Source organism: Diceros bicornis, chromosome 36 (genome assembly GCF_020826845.1).
Source record: "Diceros bicornis minor isolate mBicDic1 chromosome 36, mDicBic1.mat.cur, whole genome shotgun sequence".
Taxonomy (NCBI): domain Eukaryota; kingdom Metazoa; phylum Chordata; class Mammalia; order Perissodactyla; family Rhinocerotidae; genus Diceros; species Diceros bicornis.
Genome location: NC_080775.1, coordinates 7,193,300 through 7,212,682, shown reverse-complemented (window position 1 = coordinate 7,212,682; position 19,383 = coordinate 7,193,300). Strand labels below are relative to the sequence as shown.

Sequence of the window (19,383 nt, the reverse complement as noted above, 5' to 3'; positions counted from 1 at the left end):
CCCCACAGAAAGAGCGGAGCCCGTTAAGGAGAGGGCCAAGCCCTTTTCCCTCCACATCTTTCCCAGCCCTAGCCCTAGTCCTTGGGCCTGTTGGGAGGGCGCTACATTCTGCATTCTGAGAAGGGAAAGCAGAAACTGCGGCGCCCACCTCTCCAGGAAACTCTGGCTCCTGGGGGGACTTTCTCAGCCTGCTCTGTGACCCAGCCCAGGGCACGCCTTTGCTGAACTGCTTCTCTGTTGACAGTGGCCGGCTGTGTTCTCCTGCTGATCAGTATCCTCCTTCTGAGTGGGCTCACCTGGCAGCGGAGATGGTGAGTGCCATATTAGAAGGAAGCCCTTGCTCAATCTAGGGGGTGAAGCCCAGGGTAGGAAAAGCCCCTGGGCAGAGACCCCCTCGCCCCAGCCCATCCCATTCTACTAACCACCAGCAGTTTAGGAGTAGGAGGGAGAATTGGCCAATGCACCCATTCCCAAAGAGTCGATCAACAAGAATTAACCCACGGGGAAATGGGAACACAAAGGAAACTAACATTTGTTGAGCGCCTACTGTATACCAGGCTCGATACTTATCTTAAGAGCATTATCACAACCTATCTTCTCAGAAACCTTGGAGTGGCTACAGCTTAGACAGATTAAGCAATGCAAACAAGATTGCACAGCAGAGACCAAAACTGCAATCTGAATCTAGAGCCCAAGACCCTTCTGCCCCCATCACCTGGCTAGGAGGAAACCAGGGCAGCGTCCACCTTGAGCGTTTCCTCTCCTGTGCTCCCCACCCCATCTACTGTAGACACTCACCCAGAGGCCCCTGGACCACGAATGTGACCTATGTGTGGCCTCATTTGCATTAACTCAGATTCTCAACCCTGGCTGCAGATTAGAACAACCAGGAGAGATTTTTAAAAACACCAGTGCTTGGGCCCCAACCAGAATCTCTGGGATTGGACCCCAGACATCAGGCCCATCACTGTTTTTTTTTTTTCAAGTGAGATAAAATTTATCATTGTAACCATTTTAAAATGCATAGTTCAGTGGTTTTTTTAGCAATGTTATGTATACACCACCTCTATATCTATCTAATTCCAGAACACTTCCATCACCCCAAAAAGAACCGGTACCTCCCAATATCCTGTTCCCCCCTTCCCCGGCAACCACAAGTGTACTTTCCAGCTCTGTGGATTTGCCTATTCTGGACACTTCGTATAAATGGAATCACACAGTATATGACCTTTAGTGTCTGAGACATTAGTACTTGTTAAAGCTCCTCAGATGCATCTAACACACACGCATCCAGTTTTGACAACTCTGCGCTGGGCCAGTGTTCTCAAACTGGAGTGGGCATCAGAATCTCCTGGTGGGCTTGTTAAAACAGATGGCCCAGCCCACCCCCAGAGTTTCTGATTTGGCAGGTCTGGGTGGAGCCTGAGAATTTACATTTCTAACAAATTCCCAGGTGATACGGATGCTGCTGGTCCAGGGACAATACTTTGAGGACCACTGCACTAGTCTAACAGTATTAAAAACCAAGAGAGTGAAACCATTTCATCCACACACTCAAAAGGCCAGTTTCTCCCTCCCTTAGGCAGTGGACAACAGAGACCTACTATGTCACCCTCTCAACCATCCAGGGTATCCCCCCGCCCCCAACTGCAGTCTAGCCAACCCGGGTATAAACTCCCCAGTAAGACCCTGAGAAGACACAGATTCACCCCCCAAAAACCAAAGCTCTCAGATTCTATACTTAGCCTAGCCAGAGAGAAATCATCCGATTCCTTCCGTTTTTATACCAGTCATCAGGCTCACAATATACTCCTGATTTTCGTCATGTGAATTATTATAAAGTACAAATTATTGCAATGCAAAGGATAAGCCCTCTAGAGTTATTATATTAGGAATTATTCATATTCCTAGCAGTCTACCAGTTTCTCTACAGTGTTAACTGATTGCTAACGTGTTATTTTAGGATGACGAGAGATGAAGGTTGTAAAGTGCCCCATATGTTGCAGGTACTCAGTACTTGCTAGATCCTCTCCTTCCTAGGCTGACAAGACTTACTACCTTCAAGGATCTTTTCCTCTCGTAGCTTAAAGACCCAGTCTTTACACACAAAGGGATAAAGCTATTTGGGAGCGGTAAAGGCTTGGAGTTTATGTTGTGAAACAAAGAACGGCCTGAAACTATATGAGTTCCCACAAGAGCTCCCAGAATTGCAATCTTCCAGGAGACGGAAAACATTTATCTAAAACTCACCCCTCTGCCAGAGGGCTAGTTCAAAATCCTGCCTGGAATCTAATTTCATCTGATAATGCCCTCTTGTGGCCTAACAGAAATCCTACAGTTGATTTTTTTTTTTTTTGGAGCAATTCCCAGGAGCCAGTGAAGAGCTGGAGCTGACTTACACAGGCTCCTGAGAGCCAAAAGTTGAAATTTCAGGAATTTCGTGAACTGTTTTTAAGCATAGCCATTATTAAAATTAAAGTATATAAACTTATAATTAGATAAATTATGTTAAAAAGAAAAGTTATGAAATGCTCAAAATTAATCACTTTCTAATTATTTTGTGACATTTGTTTGCTTTCTTTGTTCTCAGGGTTATTTACATCTATAGTATCTGTATCGAGGAAATACTAGATGATGGTTTGCTACTGCACATCTCTTCCCAACTCTATTCAGTGATGTCACTTTAGCGGCTTGAAACTGGACAGGGTGGGAGGATTGACACCATGGAAATAGGGAAAGTTTTTCAGAGAGCTGGTTGTTAAACCTTTACCAGCACACCACTTCTCAGAGGCTTGCCTCATAGGAGCTCTGAGCAAGGTAGGAAGTAACCAGATGTTCCTGTGGGCTAAGTAAGGGCTGAGGAAATTCTAGGACTATTCTGTCTGATATGGTAGCCAATACCCACATGTGGATATTTAAGTTTAAACATAAATAAATTAAATACAATTAAAAATTCCGTTCATTCGTTGCTCTAGCCACATTTCAAGTGTTCAATAGCCATATGTGGCTGCCTTCTTGGACAACACAGATACAAAACATTTCCACCATTACAGAAAGTTCTCATAGTACAGGGCTGGCTAGAAACTGGGAGTTTTCAATTCATGAAAATCACTTAGCACAGATAGTTGCTATTATCAGTCCTTTTCTGCAGCTGTTGTCCTCCATATAGCTCAAAAAAAATTATAGAGGGGCCGGCCCAGTGGCATAGCAGTTAAGTGCGTGTGCTCTGCTTTGGTGGCCAAGGGTTCGCAGGTTCGGATCCCAGGCCCACACTGATGCACCACTTGTCAGGCCATGCTGCGACAGTGTCCCATATAAGGTGGAGGAAGATGGGCACGGATGTTAGTACAGAGCCAGTCTTCCTCAGCAAAAAAAGAGGAGGATTGGCTTGGATGTTAGCTCAGGGATGATCTTCCTCACACACAAAAAAATTTATAGAATATCTCCTATGTAGATGTTGGTCAAAGGGTACAAACTTGCAGTTGGAAGTTGAATAAGTTCTGGGGATCTAAGGCACAGCGTGGTGATTATAGTGGACAATACTGTATTATATACTTCAAAGTTGCTAAGAGCCTAGATCTTAAATGTTCTCACCACAAAAAAGAAGTGGTAATTATGTGACGTGTTGGAGGTGTTAGCTAACACTGTGGTGGTAATCGTTTTGCAATATATAAGTGTATCAAATCAACATGTTATACACCTTAGACTTACACAATGTTATATGTCAATTATATCTAAATTAAAAAAACTATTACCTATGTGCCAGGTACTTGCTAGGGCCCCAAAGATGAATACAAGTGGTCCCGCTCTCAAGAGCTTATAGACTATTAGAGGAAAAGAGAAGAAAATAGAGACTTTAAATATAATTTGTTAAAGTCTAAGATTGAGATATTATAAGAGCAAAGAGAAAGGACACTTGACCTTACATGGGGGTGCCTGAAAGCTTTTGAGTTGATGGTGCCTGAAATGCCTGAGGCCAGATAAAGAAAGACAGGAGATGGTTGCTGGGCAGAGGGAGCACAGGAGAGCTCCCTGTGAAGCAGTGTGAAGGAGTGTGATAATGTTTGGGGAAAGTCAAGCGGTTCTGAACACGGGGGAATAAAGTGCATGGGGCAGTGGTGACAATGATGCTGTGGGGATGGACAGTGACCAAGTCACGGAAGATCAGGCCAGACCGAGGGACTTGCACCCTATCCTGGGGGCAGCAGAGAGCCACAGAATCTTTAATTATGGGGCAAACCGTAGCATTGGGCCTTTGAATGGTCTGGCTACAATAGAGGCTGGACTTAAGGAGCTAATAGTGGTGGCAGTTTGATTACGTTATGATGGAATAGATCCACACAGGAGATGATGAGATCGTGAACTAGGTCAGTGGGTGTAAGTTAAAAAGGAGGAAAAGAAGCCAGAAATAATAAAGGAGGGCCTTAGCAGGATTTGGTGGCTGATTGGAAGTAAGGGTTAAGGAAGAAAGATGACTCCAGGTTTTAGAGTGTGACAATGGGACCCATTCCCTGAGACCCACTCAGCCTCCACACCTGTAACCAGCCAGTCCTGGAGCTGCTGGGGAAATGGAAGGGCTCTCTTGGGCTCTTTCTCAGATCCACTCACTGCACAATGATTGGATTATCATGCTATAAGAACCACAGGGCAATCAGTCTTGGCCTCTGGAGGGATGGAGAGGCCTTGAGGTCAGATTTCAGCCTGTGGGAGGGTAACAGTATCCTGGGGTGGAATTTAAAGTTAGCAGGTCAGTGGGGGCTCATGTTGAATGCTCTACCCACATCGGTTTAGGGTGGGGACCACATTTTTCTTGGTGCAGTATTACACCTATGACTACAACTTGATTATATCACTACAGGAGGAAGAGTAGAAGAACAATCTAGAAAACCAAGAGTAGTAAGAAGCCAAGAACAGCCCACAGAAGTCATGGAGTGCTAGCAAAATTGAAGAAGTTCAACACTCACCCAAGAGGCACCTCCTGAGACCCCCTGGGTTTTGGAAATCTCTGAAGTCACATCATTGAATACCAGGCACTGCGACCCCATCATGAAGCCAGCTCTGTAGAATCACTGAGTGAGCTCGACCTGCATCTAAGCAGCAGTTCCAAGGTCACTGGAGGAACAGGGAGGAACAACCAGAACTCTCAGTCTTACTTTCATGTATTTGTGTTCATTAAAGCTTGACCTCATGGAACTCTCTCCACACCATATATAGTATAAAGAAGAGCGGCTTCATGTTCATTTCATCCCAACTTCCCAGTTTAGAAAGCCCAAGGAAAACCCTAGCACTAATGTAAATAGACACACACACACTCCCTACCCCGTGTAACTGGACCTTGTCCGTGATCCGCGTACATCCTTTCCCAGCCTCTGGTTGACTAGCCCATTCTTCTGGTCACGTTTCTGAATGAAAGCTCTCTAAGAACTCTGATGGGTAATGATGAATCTTTTCATCCTGAGCTCAGTCCTCTAAACTAGCCCCCTTCCACTGAGCCTTTAATTTTGGATTTCTAAAGAACAGAGGCCATGGCAGAATAATCTTTGGGCCAACCAAGGGGCCATATGAGGCCAACCAAGCCCTTGGAATTGTAGAGCTTCAGTATTTGAAGGGATTTTACTGGAGTTAATGTTGGGAAAAGAAGGATAAACTAGGTCCCAGGCAATGAATTATACCGATCAGAAAGTTTCACCTATACATGTCTAATAGGCCTTTTTAAGAGTCAGTTTCTTTGGGATTGCTATAAATGATACTCTGAATTTGGCCTGAACAAATTTGATGTTTACAGACAGACACACGATGTGCAAATGTGTACACTTACAAATAAGTGTCATAAAAACACTGATAAGGAATCAAGACATTTAATGTTTATGGAAGGAAGGAAAGACAGAAGAAGGAAGTGAGGAGGGGGAGAGAGATCATACTGACAGAATGTAGCTATGGAAAAGGTCAGACCAGTTGTCCTCAAACTGTTAGCAATACATTTAGCAAATCAGAATCACCCGAAGGCCTTGTTAAAACATGTGTAGCTGGGCCCATCTCCAGAGTTTCTGAGTCTGCAGGTTTGGGGTGGGCCCGAGAATTCACATTTCTAGCAAGTTCTAGGTGATGCTACTGATGCTGGTCCAGGGACCACACTTTGAGAACCACTGGGTTAGACCTCTCCATGCCTCCCACCCTCAACACCTACTGGAAAAGTTAGCTTCAGGTGCTAAGACTTCAGTGAGAGTTCTTGTTCAGTCTCTTGGGTAAGCTCTCAATTCTCCAATCAGTTAACTCAGAAGTCCCAGCTGAACAAAATCATATGATTGAGGAGATGAACGAAAAACTTAAACCAGCAGCCAGTTTTCATTTCCGAAAGGGCAGGAAAGTGTTATGAAAAAGACAGGCAGGAGTCAGCAGGTCCATATCCAGATTAAAGGACCATTTTCTGTCCTTTCTCTGACAACCAAGTACAATCCAGATTCCATTGTCAACATCCTCCTCCACAAGTGTGTATGCCTTCTGGGTAAACTGCAATGAGAGAAATCTTTGATCAGAAAAAAAAATTGTTTTAAATCTGACTTATCTTACTTGAGTAAAATTGAATTGAATTATCATTACTCATGGGGGGGGGAGGGAGATCTATGAGATCAGATTTTTTTTTTTGTAATAATTAAGGTGTTATTTACCTTTTTCACTCCCATTCTCTTACCAAAGTATGGTAGTTTTCCAGAAGCTACATGATATATGATGATGTCATTGCTCTGATGTTAACATACATTTTTTGAGTTTATTACTATTGTTTATAAAATAATTAATAAATAATATTTTTTAAATTTCTTGGTTTGAGTGTCTAAATATGGTAAGGATCCCTAGGTGTAACTACATAAACAAAAGCTCTTTGGGCTCCTCAATGCTTTCTTTTTTTTTTTTTTTGTGAGGAAGCTCAGCCCTGGGCTAACATCTGTGCCCGTCTTCCTCCACTTTATGTGGGACGCCGCCAGAGCACGGCCTGCCAAGCGATGCAGCGGTGCGCGCCTGGGATCCCAACCTGGGCCACCAGCAGCGGAGCGCGCGCACCTGAGCGCTACACCACTGGGTCGGCCCCCTCAATGCTTTTTAATAATGTGCAAAGGTCCTGACAAATAGCTAACAAGCACATCATCATTGGTCATTTCAGAAATGCAAATCAAAACCACAATGAGATCTCATGTCATACCCACAAAGATGACTTTAAACAAAAAAAAGAGAATGACCACATGACCTTGCAATTCTACTCCCAGGTATATACCCAAAAGAGATAAAAACCTATGTCCACACAGAAACTTATACATGACTGTTCATAACAGCATTATAGCCAAGTAGCCAAGAGGTAGAAACAACCCAAATGACCATGAATGGATGAACGGATAAGCAAATTGTAGTAGATCCATACACTGCAATATTATTCAGCCATAAAAAGGAATGGAGAACAGGTACATGCTACAATGTGGATGAGCCTCAAAAACATTATGCTAGGTGAAAGAAGCCAGACACAAAAGGTCACATGTTGTATGATTCTTTTTATACAAAATATCCAGAATAGGCAGCTCCAAAGAGACAGAAAGTAAATTAGTAGTTACCAGGGGCTGGAGAGAGTGATTACTTAATGGGTATGGGGTGTTTCTCTGGGGTGATAAACCCAACATTGTGCATACACTAAATACCACTGATCTGTATACTTTATAATGGTTAATTGCATGTTATATGAATTTCACCTCAATTAAAACAAACAAAATGTCCCAAGACTGAAATATTTGAGCACTGCTGTTTCCATTCATGTTTCTCGAAGAAGGATCCTCAGCTCACAGTGGAGGGCCAGGGTCTTCCTGAAGTTTTTGTGGTGACTTACTAGTAGTCTATCAAGTGAGTTATTATGAGATCCTGAATTTTTTTTCCAAAAACTAAAATTAAAATTAACATATTACTAAAATTTACTGAAGACTCTGATTCAGTATTCTATTAAGAACATGAAATTTGCATAGCTTCCAGGAAGAATGCTGTTATTTATAAATTACTAGAAGTGTCTTGGGTTGGTTTTGGTTTTTAATTGCTGGTATTCTCTCAGCTAAATTATAGATTACTGTTAGTACTTTTCATACCGGAGTCGTGTTCGATGACCCCCAACATGCACCCATCATAATCAATTTAACTTGTTGTGGGTTTTCTGACTTATCTACAATGTGCAGTGATAGATCTTTGCATCAGTTGTGTTGTTGGCTTACAATTTTCAAGTAACTAGGCTTTAAAGCAGGAATGTGCTCTTGTTTAAAAATAACCATCATAGGGCCAGCCCCGTGGCACAGTAGTTAAGTACGTGTGCTCCACTGCTGGCGGCGCGGGTTGGGATCCCAGGCGCGCACTGAGGCACCGTTTGTCAGGCCATGCTGTGGTGGCATCCCACATAAAGTGGAGGAAGGTGAGCATAGATGTTAGCCCAGGGCCAGTCTTCCTCAGCAAAAAGAGGAGGACTGGCATGGATGTTAGCTCAGCGCTGATCTTCCTCACAAAAATAAATAAATAAATAACCTCTATGACTTCCAATTTCCAGTCTGGCATGTGAGGAACTTGGAAGCCATCACTTCTCTCCTAACAGCAAGAAAAACCCTGAACAAACTGAAAATTAACAACTCATCTCAGATCCATCAGAGAATTAAGGTCACAGGGCAAACCTCTGCCCCCACACTGAAGAGACAGACAGGTGGATACAGAGAACCACAGTTTACTGGAGCAGAAGCCCAGGAGCAGACACTGGGGTAGTACCAGGGTGGGAAACCTGAACTGACAGATCGCTGGAGGATCAACGTGGACAAGTCTGAGAGCTAAAAACTCCAGGAGCCCAGTCATGGGAGCCCCTACATTTTCATGAGTTTTGCCTCCAGGAGGTGTTCCAGGTTCTCGCTGTGAAGATCAGAGGAAAACCCCCTCATGCTTTCAGCAGGGGGAAGGGAAAGGAACTATTTGGAAATACACAAGAGTGCTCTGTTCTCCTCAACAAGGCCCATCCTCAGGAGAAACTACTTTCCTAACTATCTTGGGTTTTGCCAGAACCTAACCAACCAGAGGGAAGGGAAATACCCAACTCTGACCTGCTCTAGCCTTACACGTGGGGGAAGGGAAATATGCAACTCCAGTCTCCTCTGGCCTTACCATCCCACCCGAGGGGCCGGGGTGGAAAAGCACAGCCACAGGCTCGCTAAAAGACCTAATCCCTAATTGTAGGACTATCGAACACCTCTACCACACCTCACCACCAATCAACAAGGCTCCTGTGTGATAATACCGGAACGCAGCTGAAAGAACTGCACGTCTAAGACCCTATTTAAGAAGAAGGCTCTAGGGAAACCCAGAGACAACAGGGGAGACAAAAACAATGACAACAGAGGAAAGTTTAGCCTGTGACACCACAGCTACAGCAAACAGTAAACACAGCCTAATGCCCGCCAGATAAACATAAAGCCTCAGACCAAAGGTCTACTCACCTCGGTTCCCCATCTCCAGCTTTCAACAAAAAATTACACGGCATGCAAAAAGGCAAAAAATACAGTTTGAAGAGACAAAGCCAGCATCAGAACCAAATTCGGATATGGCAGAGATGTTGGAATTATCAGAGTGGGAACTTAAAATAACTATGGAAAATAAATCATTCTGACAGAGATTGCTATGTCCCTCTAAATCCATTCTTCCATTGGTAGTAAAAGCCCCAGGTTTTAGCAGAACACATCCCTCCTCCCAGCTAAGGATAGTGTTTTCTGGCCTCCCTTGCAGCTAAGTGTGGCCATGTGGCTAAGTTCTGACCAATCAGACATGAGTGGAAGTGAGGTGTGCAGTCTCCAGGATGGGCCCTTGAAGAGAATTGGCGTGCCCTTCCCCTTCTTCATCTCTTCCACTGGCTGGTAGGTGGTCTTGGTGGTGGGAGTTAGAACCACCAGTGAGATAGAAACTACATGTTAAGTTTGATGGGGAAGCAAAACCAAAGGAGCCTGGATGTCTGACACGATGGAGGTGCCACACCAGGACTGCTTACACTAGGACTGTCCATGAGACACGAATACCCTCCCATTTAGGCCACTGTGATTTTTGCCCTTTTTAGAACAGCTGTACTTGAATCCTATAACAATCATGCTCCCCTACTGATATCAGACATAAACATGCCCGTCTCCCAAATTTGGTTCATATGGTCATGTCAGTATCAAAATATTTTCAACAGAAAATGGGACAAGAATTAGCATTCAACATTTAAGCAGACTTTTGAGTAAATACATGCTTTCTGGTCCATAAATATTATCCTAGGGAAAGAATTTTCCCTCCAGGAGGTAAATAAGTATATCAGATAAAATGGAGTGAATTCTCTGTACTAATTTGACTACTTCCTTATTCATCTTCGGAGAATGACTGCAGTTAATTTACAACATCCCTGAAGGCTTTCCAAAAATGTTGGCTCACATGGGAATGTTCCTATCAAATGGTGCTTTCTGACTAAGTCAAGAATCAAAAAGAGAGAGCAGCTGAGATTTTCAAAGCCAATCTTTGTTATTTCCATTCCTCCTTTGTTTTTGTTTTTTTGAGTGTGAGGATGGTTGGCCCTGTGCTAACATCTGTGCCAATCTTCCTCTGCTTTTTGTATATGGGACGCCACCACAGCATGGCTTGATGAGCAGTGTGTAGGTCTGTGCCTGGGATCTGAACTCACACACCCAGGGCCACCAAAGCGAAGCCCATGAACTTAACCACTATGCCACCGGTTTGGTCCCCATTCCTGCTTTGAAGGAGTGCAGTGCAAAGCCGATTTCTTCTTCTACAATATTGAGGAAGATACCTTTGGAGTTATCCTACTGATAGGATGGTAGGGAAGAGAACAAATCTGCGGCATGAGATAAAAGTTATCAAGCACAGTATTAGCATATGCATTCTTAGAATTCACACTTAGGATTCTAGGTAGCAAATAACAGAAAATCCAAACCAACTTTTCACATAACTGTGTAGCCCTCCATGGTGGCTAAGTCCTTCACGGGTCCACAACCTTATCAAGGACCTAGTTTTTGTGTTTTTTCTCTCTTGCTTCTCTGTCTCCAGTGATACCAGCTTTATCCAAGCACCAGATTAACCTCACAGTAGCAAATAGGCTAGAAATCTTCCAGAATTTTTATCAGATGACCACATCTAGAAATAAAAAGAGCTTCTTTCCTAGGAGCTCCCAGCAAATGGCTTCTCCAGTCTTATTGGCTCAAATTGGCCTCTTGTCTACTCCTGTACTGTGGCCAGAGGATGTAAGATGATATTTCCTTAGGCCTGAACCACATACCCCACCCGTAGAACCAAGAGTGGAATCAGCTTCCCTCATTGGCTGCTTGGAGTGGGGAGAATGGTGAAACCCCAGTGAAAAGTAGGTCATTACCAAAAGAAGGGAGAACGGATGTAGGGGAAGGCATTTTGTGGACCCAGCACAATTGAGACGAGTGGCATAACATCTGACTTTGCCTGCTACCAAAACATTGGGGACTACCCCCAGAAAAGCTGGTTCACAAAGAAATTAAAACTGGCTCTTAAAGGGCCCATGTGCAAACTCACCCATTTCAGAAAGCATCCTAAAGTCACCAGAAAGAAAGGTGCATAGTGCTTCGGTGAAAAGATACTCACCTGATAGGCCCTGAGTGCATCTCGGTGAGGTGAGACCTCTCCAGGGACTGGTACATTGGCGGCGGCCATTGTTGTAGCCTGGTGTGGGCGTGCTGACACAGATGCCATTGGAGTTCTCCCTGGGGCCTGCTAGCCCAGGTCTGCCCCACCCACTAGAGCACCCATTTAATCCAGCTCAGCCAGGGTGGGCAGCCCCACCCTAGAGATGGGCTCCACCCAACAACAAGCCCTCAGGCAACTTGTGGGCCTGCATAGATTGGTAACTGGATTCTCTCCAGCCTGGCAACTGAGCCCACTTCAGTGGGGCAGGGCATGCACTCTCCACCAGGGGTGGAGAGTGTGGGGCAGTGGTGGAGTGTGTGGGGCTCCTGCCGTGGAGAGACTGGGTCCACTTCGGGAGGCTGGGGCTCACACACGGGGCAGGACTGTGTTGACTGTGTGTGTGGACCTGTCGGCGGCAGGGCTTGTCAGCTGCAGAAGACGTTTGATTCTCAAAGACCCACATACGGGGTTTGTCGCACCTTCCAAAGTCTGAAACAATTGGGTGCTGTTGTGCCTGAGGCCAGCCCCACCCAGCTGCAATCCTCAGAGGGCTGACAAGAGACCTAAAGGCTGGAGGCTTATAGCAATTGTAAGCCCCTGAGCCTAATAACCTGCCATGCTGGGGGCCTACTCACCTAAAAGAAATACTGCAACATAAATGTGGTATTAGAACTTGCAGCCAACTGTGCTGGGGCTCCCCACACCTGATAAAGAGACTGAAGGGCCCACAACAACTACAAACAGTTGAGCATTACAACAGCTGACCAGGAGCATAACTCGGCCTACCTGGGCACATACAGGGAGAGCAAACAGGCCACAACAGAAGGACACACGTAGCCCACATAGGGGTCACCCCTGGAACATTGAAACTGAGGGAAGCACACTGCAGGACTCCTAAGGCATCACTTGTATAAGGTCACCTATCCAAGAGCAGGAGACGTAGCTGACCTACCTAATATATAGACACAAGCACAGGGAAAGAGGCAAAATGAGGAGGCAAAGGAATACATTCCAAGTCAGGAAACAGAACAAAACTCCAGAAAAGGAACTAAGTGAAATAGAAATGAACAACCTACCCGACAGAGAGTTCAAACTAAGAGTGTTAAGGATGCTCACTGATCTGGGTAGAAGAATAAATGGTCTCAGTGAGAATGTCAACAAAGAAATGGAAGATATAAAAAAGAACCAATCAGAAATGAAGAATACAATACTGGAAATGAAAAATTCGCTAGAGGGACTCAAAAGCAGAGTAGAGGATACAGAAGAACGGATCTGCGAGATGGACGAAAGACTAGAAGAAATTACCCAAGCTGAACAGGTAAAAGAGAAAGGAATTAAAAAGAGTGAGGACAGTCTAAGGGACCTCTGGGACAACATCAAGCGCACCAACATCCGTGTTATAGGTGTCCCGGAAGGAGAAGAGCGAGACAAAGGGGCAGAGAATCTATTTCAAGAAATAATAGATGAAAACTTCCCTAACCTAAGGAAGGAAGCAGACATCCAGGTACAGGAAGCACAGAGAGCCCCAAACAAGATAAACCCAAAGAGGCCCACACCAAGACACATCATAATCAAAATGTCTAGAATTAAAGATAAAGAGAGAATCCTAAAAGGTGCCAGAGAAAGACAAGCTACATACAAAGGAAACCCCATAAGGCTATCAGCTGACTTCTCAGCAGAAACCTTACAGGCTAGAAGAGAGTGGCACGATATATTTAAAGTGCTAAAAGGAAAAAACTTACAGCCAAGAATACTCTACCCAGCAAGATTATCATTCAAAATGGAAGGAGAGATCAAAAATTTCCCAGACAAGCAAAAATTAAAGGAGTTTGTCACCAAGAAACCAGTGCTATGAGAAATGTTAGAGGGACTGATTTAAGGGGAAAAGAGAAGACCACAAATAGGAAAAATTATCTATTTCCATGATAAGAGGGCAATGGATACAAATGTACAAAAAAGAGGTTAGATATGATTTCAAAAACATAAAAGGAGGGAGGAGGGGAGTTAAAGAGTAGAGCTTTCAGACAGAGGTCAAACTAAAGAGACCATCAATTCTGTATAGAAGGAGAAAGGAACAGAGAAAGACTACTAAAACACTGAGAAAAAAAGTTAAAAAATGGCAGTAAGTACATACTTATCAATAGCTACTTTAAACATCAATGGACTAAATGCCCCAATTAAAAGGCATAGGGTGGCTGATTGGATAAAACACCAAGACCCATATATATGCTGCATACAAGAGACACACTTCAGACTTAAAGACACTCACAAACTGAAAGTGAAGGGATGGAAAAAGATACTCCACACAAATGGCAATGAAAAGAAAGCTGGGGTAGCAGTGCTAATATCAGACAAAATAGACTTTAAAACAAAAACTAAAAAGAGACAAAGGGCATTACATGATGATCAAGGGAACAATCCAACAAGAGGATATAACACTTGTAAATATCTATGCACCCAATGTAGGTGCACCTAAATATATAAAGCAATTATTAACAGACATAAAAAGTGAAATAGACAGTAACACAACAATAGTAAGTGACTTTAACACTCTACTTACACCAATGATCATCCAAACAGAAGATAAATAAGGAAACATTGGCCTTAAATGACACACTAGAACAGATGGACCTAGTAGATATATACAGAGCATTCCATCCAAAAACCGAAGAATACACATTCTTTTCAAATGCACATGGAACATTCTCCAGAATTGATCACATATTAGGCCACAAAACGAGTCTCCATAAATTTAAGAAGATTGAAATAACACCAAGCATCTTTTCTGACCACAACGGTATGAAACTGGAAATCAACTATAGGAAGAAAATCAGAAAAGCCACAAATACGTGGAGATTAAACAAAATGCTACTGAACAACAACTGGGTCAATGAAGAAATCAAATAAGAAAACAAAAAATACCTGGAGACAACTGAAAATGAAAATACGACATGCCAGAATTTATGGGATACAGCAAAAGCGGTTCCAAGAGGGAAGTTTATAGCAATACAGGCCTATCTCAACAAACAAGAAAAATCTCAAATAAACAATCTAACAATGCACGCAAAGGAACTGGAAAAAGAAGAACAAACAAAGCCCAAAATCAGTAGAAGAAGGGAAATAATAAAAATCAGAGCAGAAATAAATGAAATAGAGACCAAAAAACAATAGAAAAAATTAATAAAACCAAGAGTTGGTTCTTTGAAAAGATAAACAAAATTGACAAACCTTTAGCTAGACTCACCAAGAAAACAAGAGAGAAGGCACAAATAAGCAAAATCAGAAATGAAAGAGGAGAAATTACAATAGACACCTCAGAAATAAAAAAGATTATAAGAGAATACTATGAAAAGCTATATGCCAACCAATTCGACAATCTGGAAGAAATGGATAAATTCTTAGACTCATACAACCTTCCAAAACTGGATCAAGAAGAAGTAGAGAATTTGAATAGACCAATCACCAGTAAGGAGATTGAAACAGTAATCACAAACCTCCCCAAAAATAAAAGTCCAGGACCAGATGGCTTCCCTGGTGAATTCTACCAAGCATTCAAAGAAGACTTAATACCTATCCTTCTCAAACTCTTCCAAAAAATTGAGAAGGGAGGAAAGCTCCCTAACTCATTCTAGGAAGCCGACATTACCCTGATACCAAAACCAGACAAGGACAACACAAAAAAAGAAAATTACAGGCCAATATCACTGATGAACATCAATGCAAAAATCCTCAACAAAATACTAGCAAATTGCATACAACAATACGTTAAAAACATTATACACCATGATCAAGTGGGATTTATTCCAGGTATGCAGGGATGGTTCAACATTCGCAAATCAATCAACGTAATACAACACATTAATAAAATGAAGAATAAAAATCACATGATGATCTCAATAGATGCAGAGAAAGCATTTGTCAAGATACAGCATCCATTTATGATAAAAACTCTGAATAAAATGGGTATAGAAGGAAAGTACCTCAACATAATAAAGGCCATATATGACAAACTCACAGCTAATATCATCCTCAATGGTGAAAAACTGAAAGCTCTCCCTCTAAGAACGGGAACCAGACAAGGATGCCCACTGTCACCACTCCTATTTAACATAGTACTGGAAGTCCTAGCCAGAGCAATCAAGCAAGAAAAAGAAACAAAAGGGATCCAAATTGGAAAGGAAGAAGTGAAACTGTCACTATTTGCAGATGATATGATTTTACATATAGAAAATCCTAAAGAATCCACCAGAAAACTTTTAGAAGTAATAAACAAATACAGTAAAGTTGCAGGATACAAAATCAGCATACAAAAATCAGTTGCATTTCTGTACACTAACAACGAAGTAGCAGAAAGAGAAATTAAGAATACCATCCCATTTACAATTGCAGCAAAAAGAATAAAATACCTAGGAATAAACTTAACCAAAGAGGTGAAAGATCTGTACACTGAAAACTATAAAACACTGCTGAAAGAAATTGAAGAAGACACAAAGAAATGGAAAGATATTCTGTGCTCTTGGATCAGAAGAATTAACATAGTTAAGATGTCCATACTTCCTAAAGCAGTCTATAGATTCAATGCAATCTCTATCAAAGTTCCAACAACATTTTTCACAGAAATAGAACAAAGAATCCTAAAATTTATATAGAACAACAAAAGACCCCGAATAGCTAAAGGAATCCTGAGAAAAAAGAACAAAGCTGGAGGTATCACACTCCCTGATTTCAAAATATACTACAAAGCTATAGTAACCAAAACAGCATGGTACTGGCACAAAAACAGACACACAGATCAATGGAATAGAATCGAAAGCCCAGAAATAAACCCACACATCTATGAACAGCTAATCTTTGACAAAGGAGCCAAGAACATACAATTGAGAAAAGAAAGTCTCTTCAACAAATGGTGTTGGGAAAACTGGATAGCCATATGCAAAAAAATGAAAGTAGACCCTTACCTTACACCATACACAAAAATTAACTCAAAATGGATTAAAGACTTGAATGTAAGACCTGAAACTATGAAACTTCTAGAAGAAAACATAGGCAGTACGCTCTTCGACATCGGTCTTAGCAACATATTTTCAAGCACCATGTCTGACCGGGCAAGAGAAACAATAGAAAAAATAAACAAATGGGACTACATCAAACTAAAAAGCTTCTCCACAGCAAAGGAAACCATCAACAAAACGAAAAGACAACCTAACAATTGGGAGAAGATATTTGCAAACCATACATCTGATAAGGGCTTAATCTCCAAAATATATAAAGAACTCATGCATCTCAACAACAACAAAAAACTAACAACCCAATTAAAAAATGGGCAAAAGACCTGAACAGACATTTCTCCAAAGAAGATATACAGATGGCCAACAGACACATGAAAAGATGTTCAAAATCATTAACTATCAGGGAAATGCAAACCAAAACTACAATGAGATATCACCTGACGCCCGTCAGAATGGCTATAATTAACAAGACAGGAAACAACATGTGTTGGAGAGGATGTGGAGAGAGGGGAACTCTCACACACTGCTGGTGGGAGTGCAAACTGGTGCAGCCACTATGGAAAACAGTATGGAGATTCCTCAAAAAATCAAGGATAAAACTACCTTATGATCCAGCTATTCCACTGCTGGGTATTTATCCAAAGAACTTGAAAACACCAATGCATAAAGATACATGCACCCTTGTGTTCATTGCAGCATTATTCACAATAGCTGAGACTTGGAAGCAACCTAAGTGCCCATCAAGGGACGAATGGATAAAGAAGATGTGGTATATATACACAATGGAATACTACTCAGCCATAAGAAACAATGAAATCCAGCCATTTGTGACAACATGGATGGACATTGAGAGTATTATGCAAAGTGAAATACGTCAGAGGGAGAAGGTCAAATACCGTATGATTTCCTTCATTATGTAGTAGATAATAACAACAATAAACAAACACATAGAGACAGAGATTGGATTGGTGGTTACCAGAGGGGAAGGGGGGAGGGAGGAGGGCGAAAGGGATAATTCGGCACACGTGTGTGGTGATGGGTTGTAATTAGTATTTGGGTGGTGAACATGATGTAATCTATGCAGAAGTAGAAGTATAATGATGTACACCTGAAATTTTTACAATGTTATAAACCAATGTTACTGCAATAAACAAAAAATTAAAAAAAAAAAAAAAGAATAACTCTAGAGTAGGGGTTGGCAAACTATGGCCCATGGGACAGATCTGACCCATTGTCTGTTTTTATGTAGCTTGTGAGCTAAGAAATTTTTTACACTTTAAAATGGTTGGAAAAAAACAAAAGAAGGATAATATTGTATGAGATGTGAAAATTATAGGAAATTCAAATTTCAGTGTCCACAAATAAAGTTTTGTTGGAACACAGTCATGCTCATTTGTTTATGTGTCGTCTGTGGCTGCTCTTCATGCTACAAGGGCAGAACTAGTAGTTGTAACAAGGACTGTGGAGTCTGCAAAGCTTAGACTATTTACTCACTGGCCCTTTACAGGAAAAAATTTGCCAATCCCTGATCTAGAGGACTAATGACTCAGCTTCTTCAACAAAAAAAATTGCAAGGGAAAAAAAAGAGGTGAAAGAAAGAAGCAATGGTTTAAAAGAGACTTAAGAGACATACAAATTATCACAATATGTGGATCTTATTTGGATTCCTGTTTAAAAAAATGAAACAATGTAAAAAAAATCAGAAATGTGAACAGTGACAAAGATATTTGATGATATTAAAGAATTATTCGTTTTTAAAGGTATGATAATGGTTTTATGGTTCTGTTTTAAGACCTAGAGCATAAGTCCATGCTTTAAGACTCTTCTTAAAGATAAAGATAAAATGTATCTTTTAGAGCTACATTCTGAAATATTTACAGACATCCACATTTGCTTCAGAATAGCCCAAGGAGTGAGGGGTTACTGGGAGTGGGTGTAAGTGAAATAAGATTGGCCATGTTATGAAAATTGTTGTAACTGGAAGATGGGTGTGTGGTGGTTCATCATACTATTTTACTGTTTTCTGTACTTTCATTTATGTTTGAAAATCTGCATTACAGAATTAAATCAATTATTTCAAAATAAAAGTTTTTAAAAAATTGAAAAATAAAAAAATAAAAAATAAAATCTGCACTCAGCAAATTTGAAGTGTACACGACAGTATTATTAACTATAGTTACCGTGCTATACCTTAGATCTCCAGAACTTATTCATCCTGCATAATTGAAACTTTGTACGCCTTGATCAACACCTCCTATTTCCCCCACCCCCGCCTCTGGTAACCACCATTCTACTCTCTGATTCTAGGAGCTTGACTTTTTCAGATTCCAAGTGGGATCATGCAGTATTTGCCTTTCTGTGTCTGGCTTATTTCACTTAGCATAGTGTCCTCCAGGTTCATCCATGTTATCGCAAATGACAGAATTTCTTTCTTTTTAAGAATGAATAATATTCTATTGTGTATATATATACACTACGTTTTCTTTATCCATTCATCCGTTGATGGATACTTAGGTTACTTCCATGTCTTGGTTATTGTGAATAATGCTGCAATGAACATGGGAGAGCAGATACCTCTTTGAGATGCTGATTTTATTTCCTTTGGAAATATATCCAGAGGAGAAATTGCTGGATCATATGGTAGTTCTATTTTTAATTTTTGAGGAACCTCCAT

General features: G+C 41.6%; 1 protein-coding gene across 1 annotated transcript in view; it reads left to right on the top strand.

Annotated features, from left to right (window-relative positions):
• IL2RA (interleukin 2 receptor subunit alpha) overlaps positions 1 to 5,950 on the top strand; it is a 54,414-nt gene extending 48,464 nt beyond the window's left edge. Inside the window, exons 7-8 of the mRNA XM_058532379.1 lie at positions 245 to 311; positions 4,859 to 5,950. Of these exons, the coding sequence (XP_058388362.1) occupies positions 245 to 311; positions 4,859 to 4,883 (92 nt within the window). The 3' untranslated portion in view covers positions 4,884 to 5,950. The remainder of the gene's footprint in view (positions 1 to 244; positions 312 to 4,858) is intronic.
• Positions 5,951 to 19,383: the final 13,433 nt, after the last annotated feature.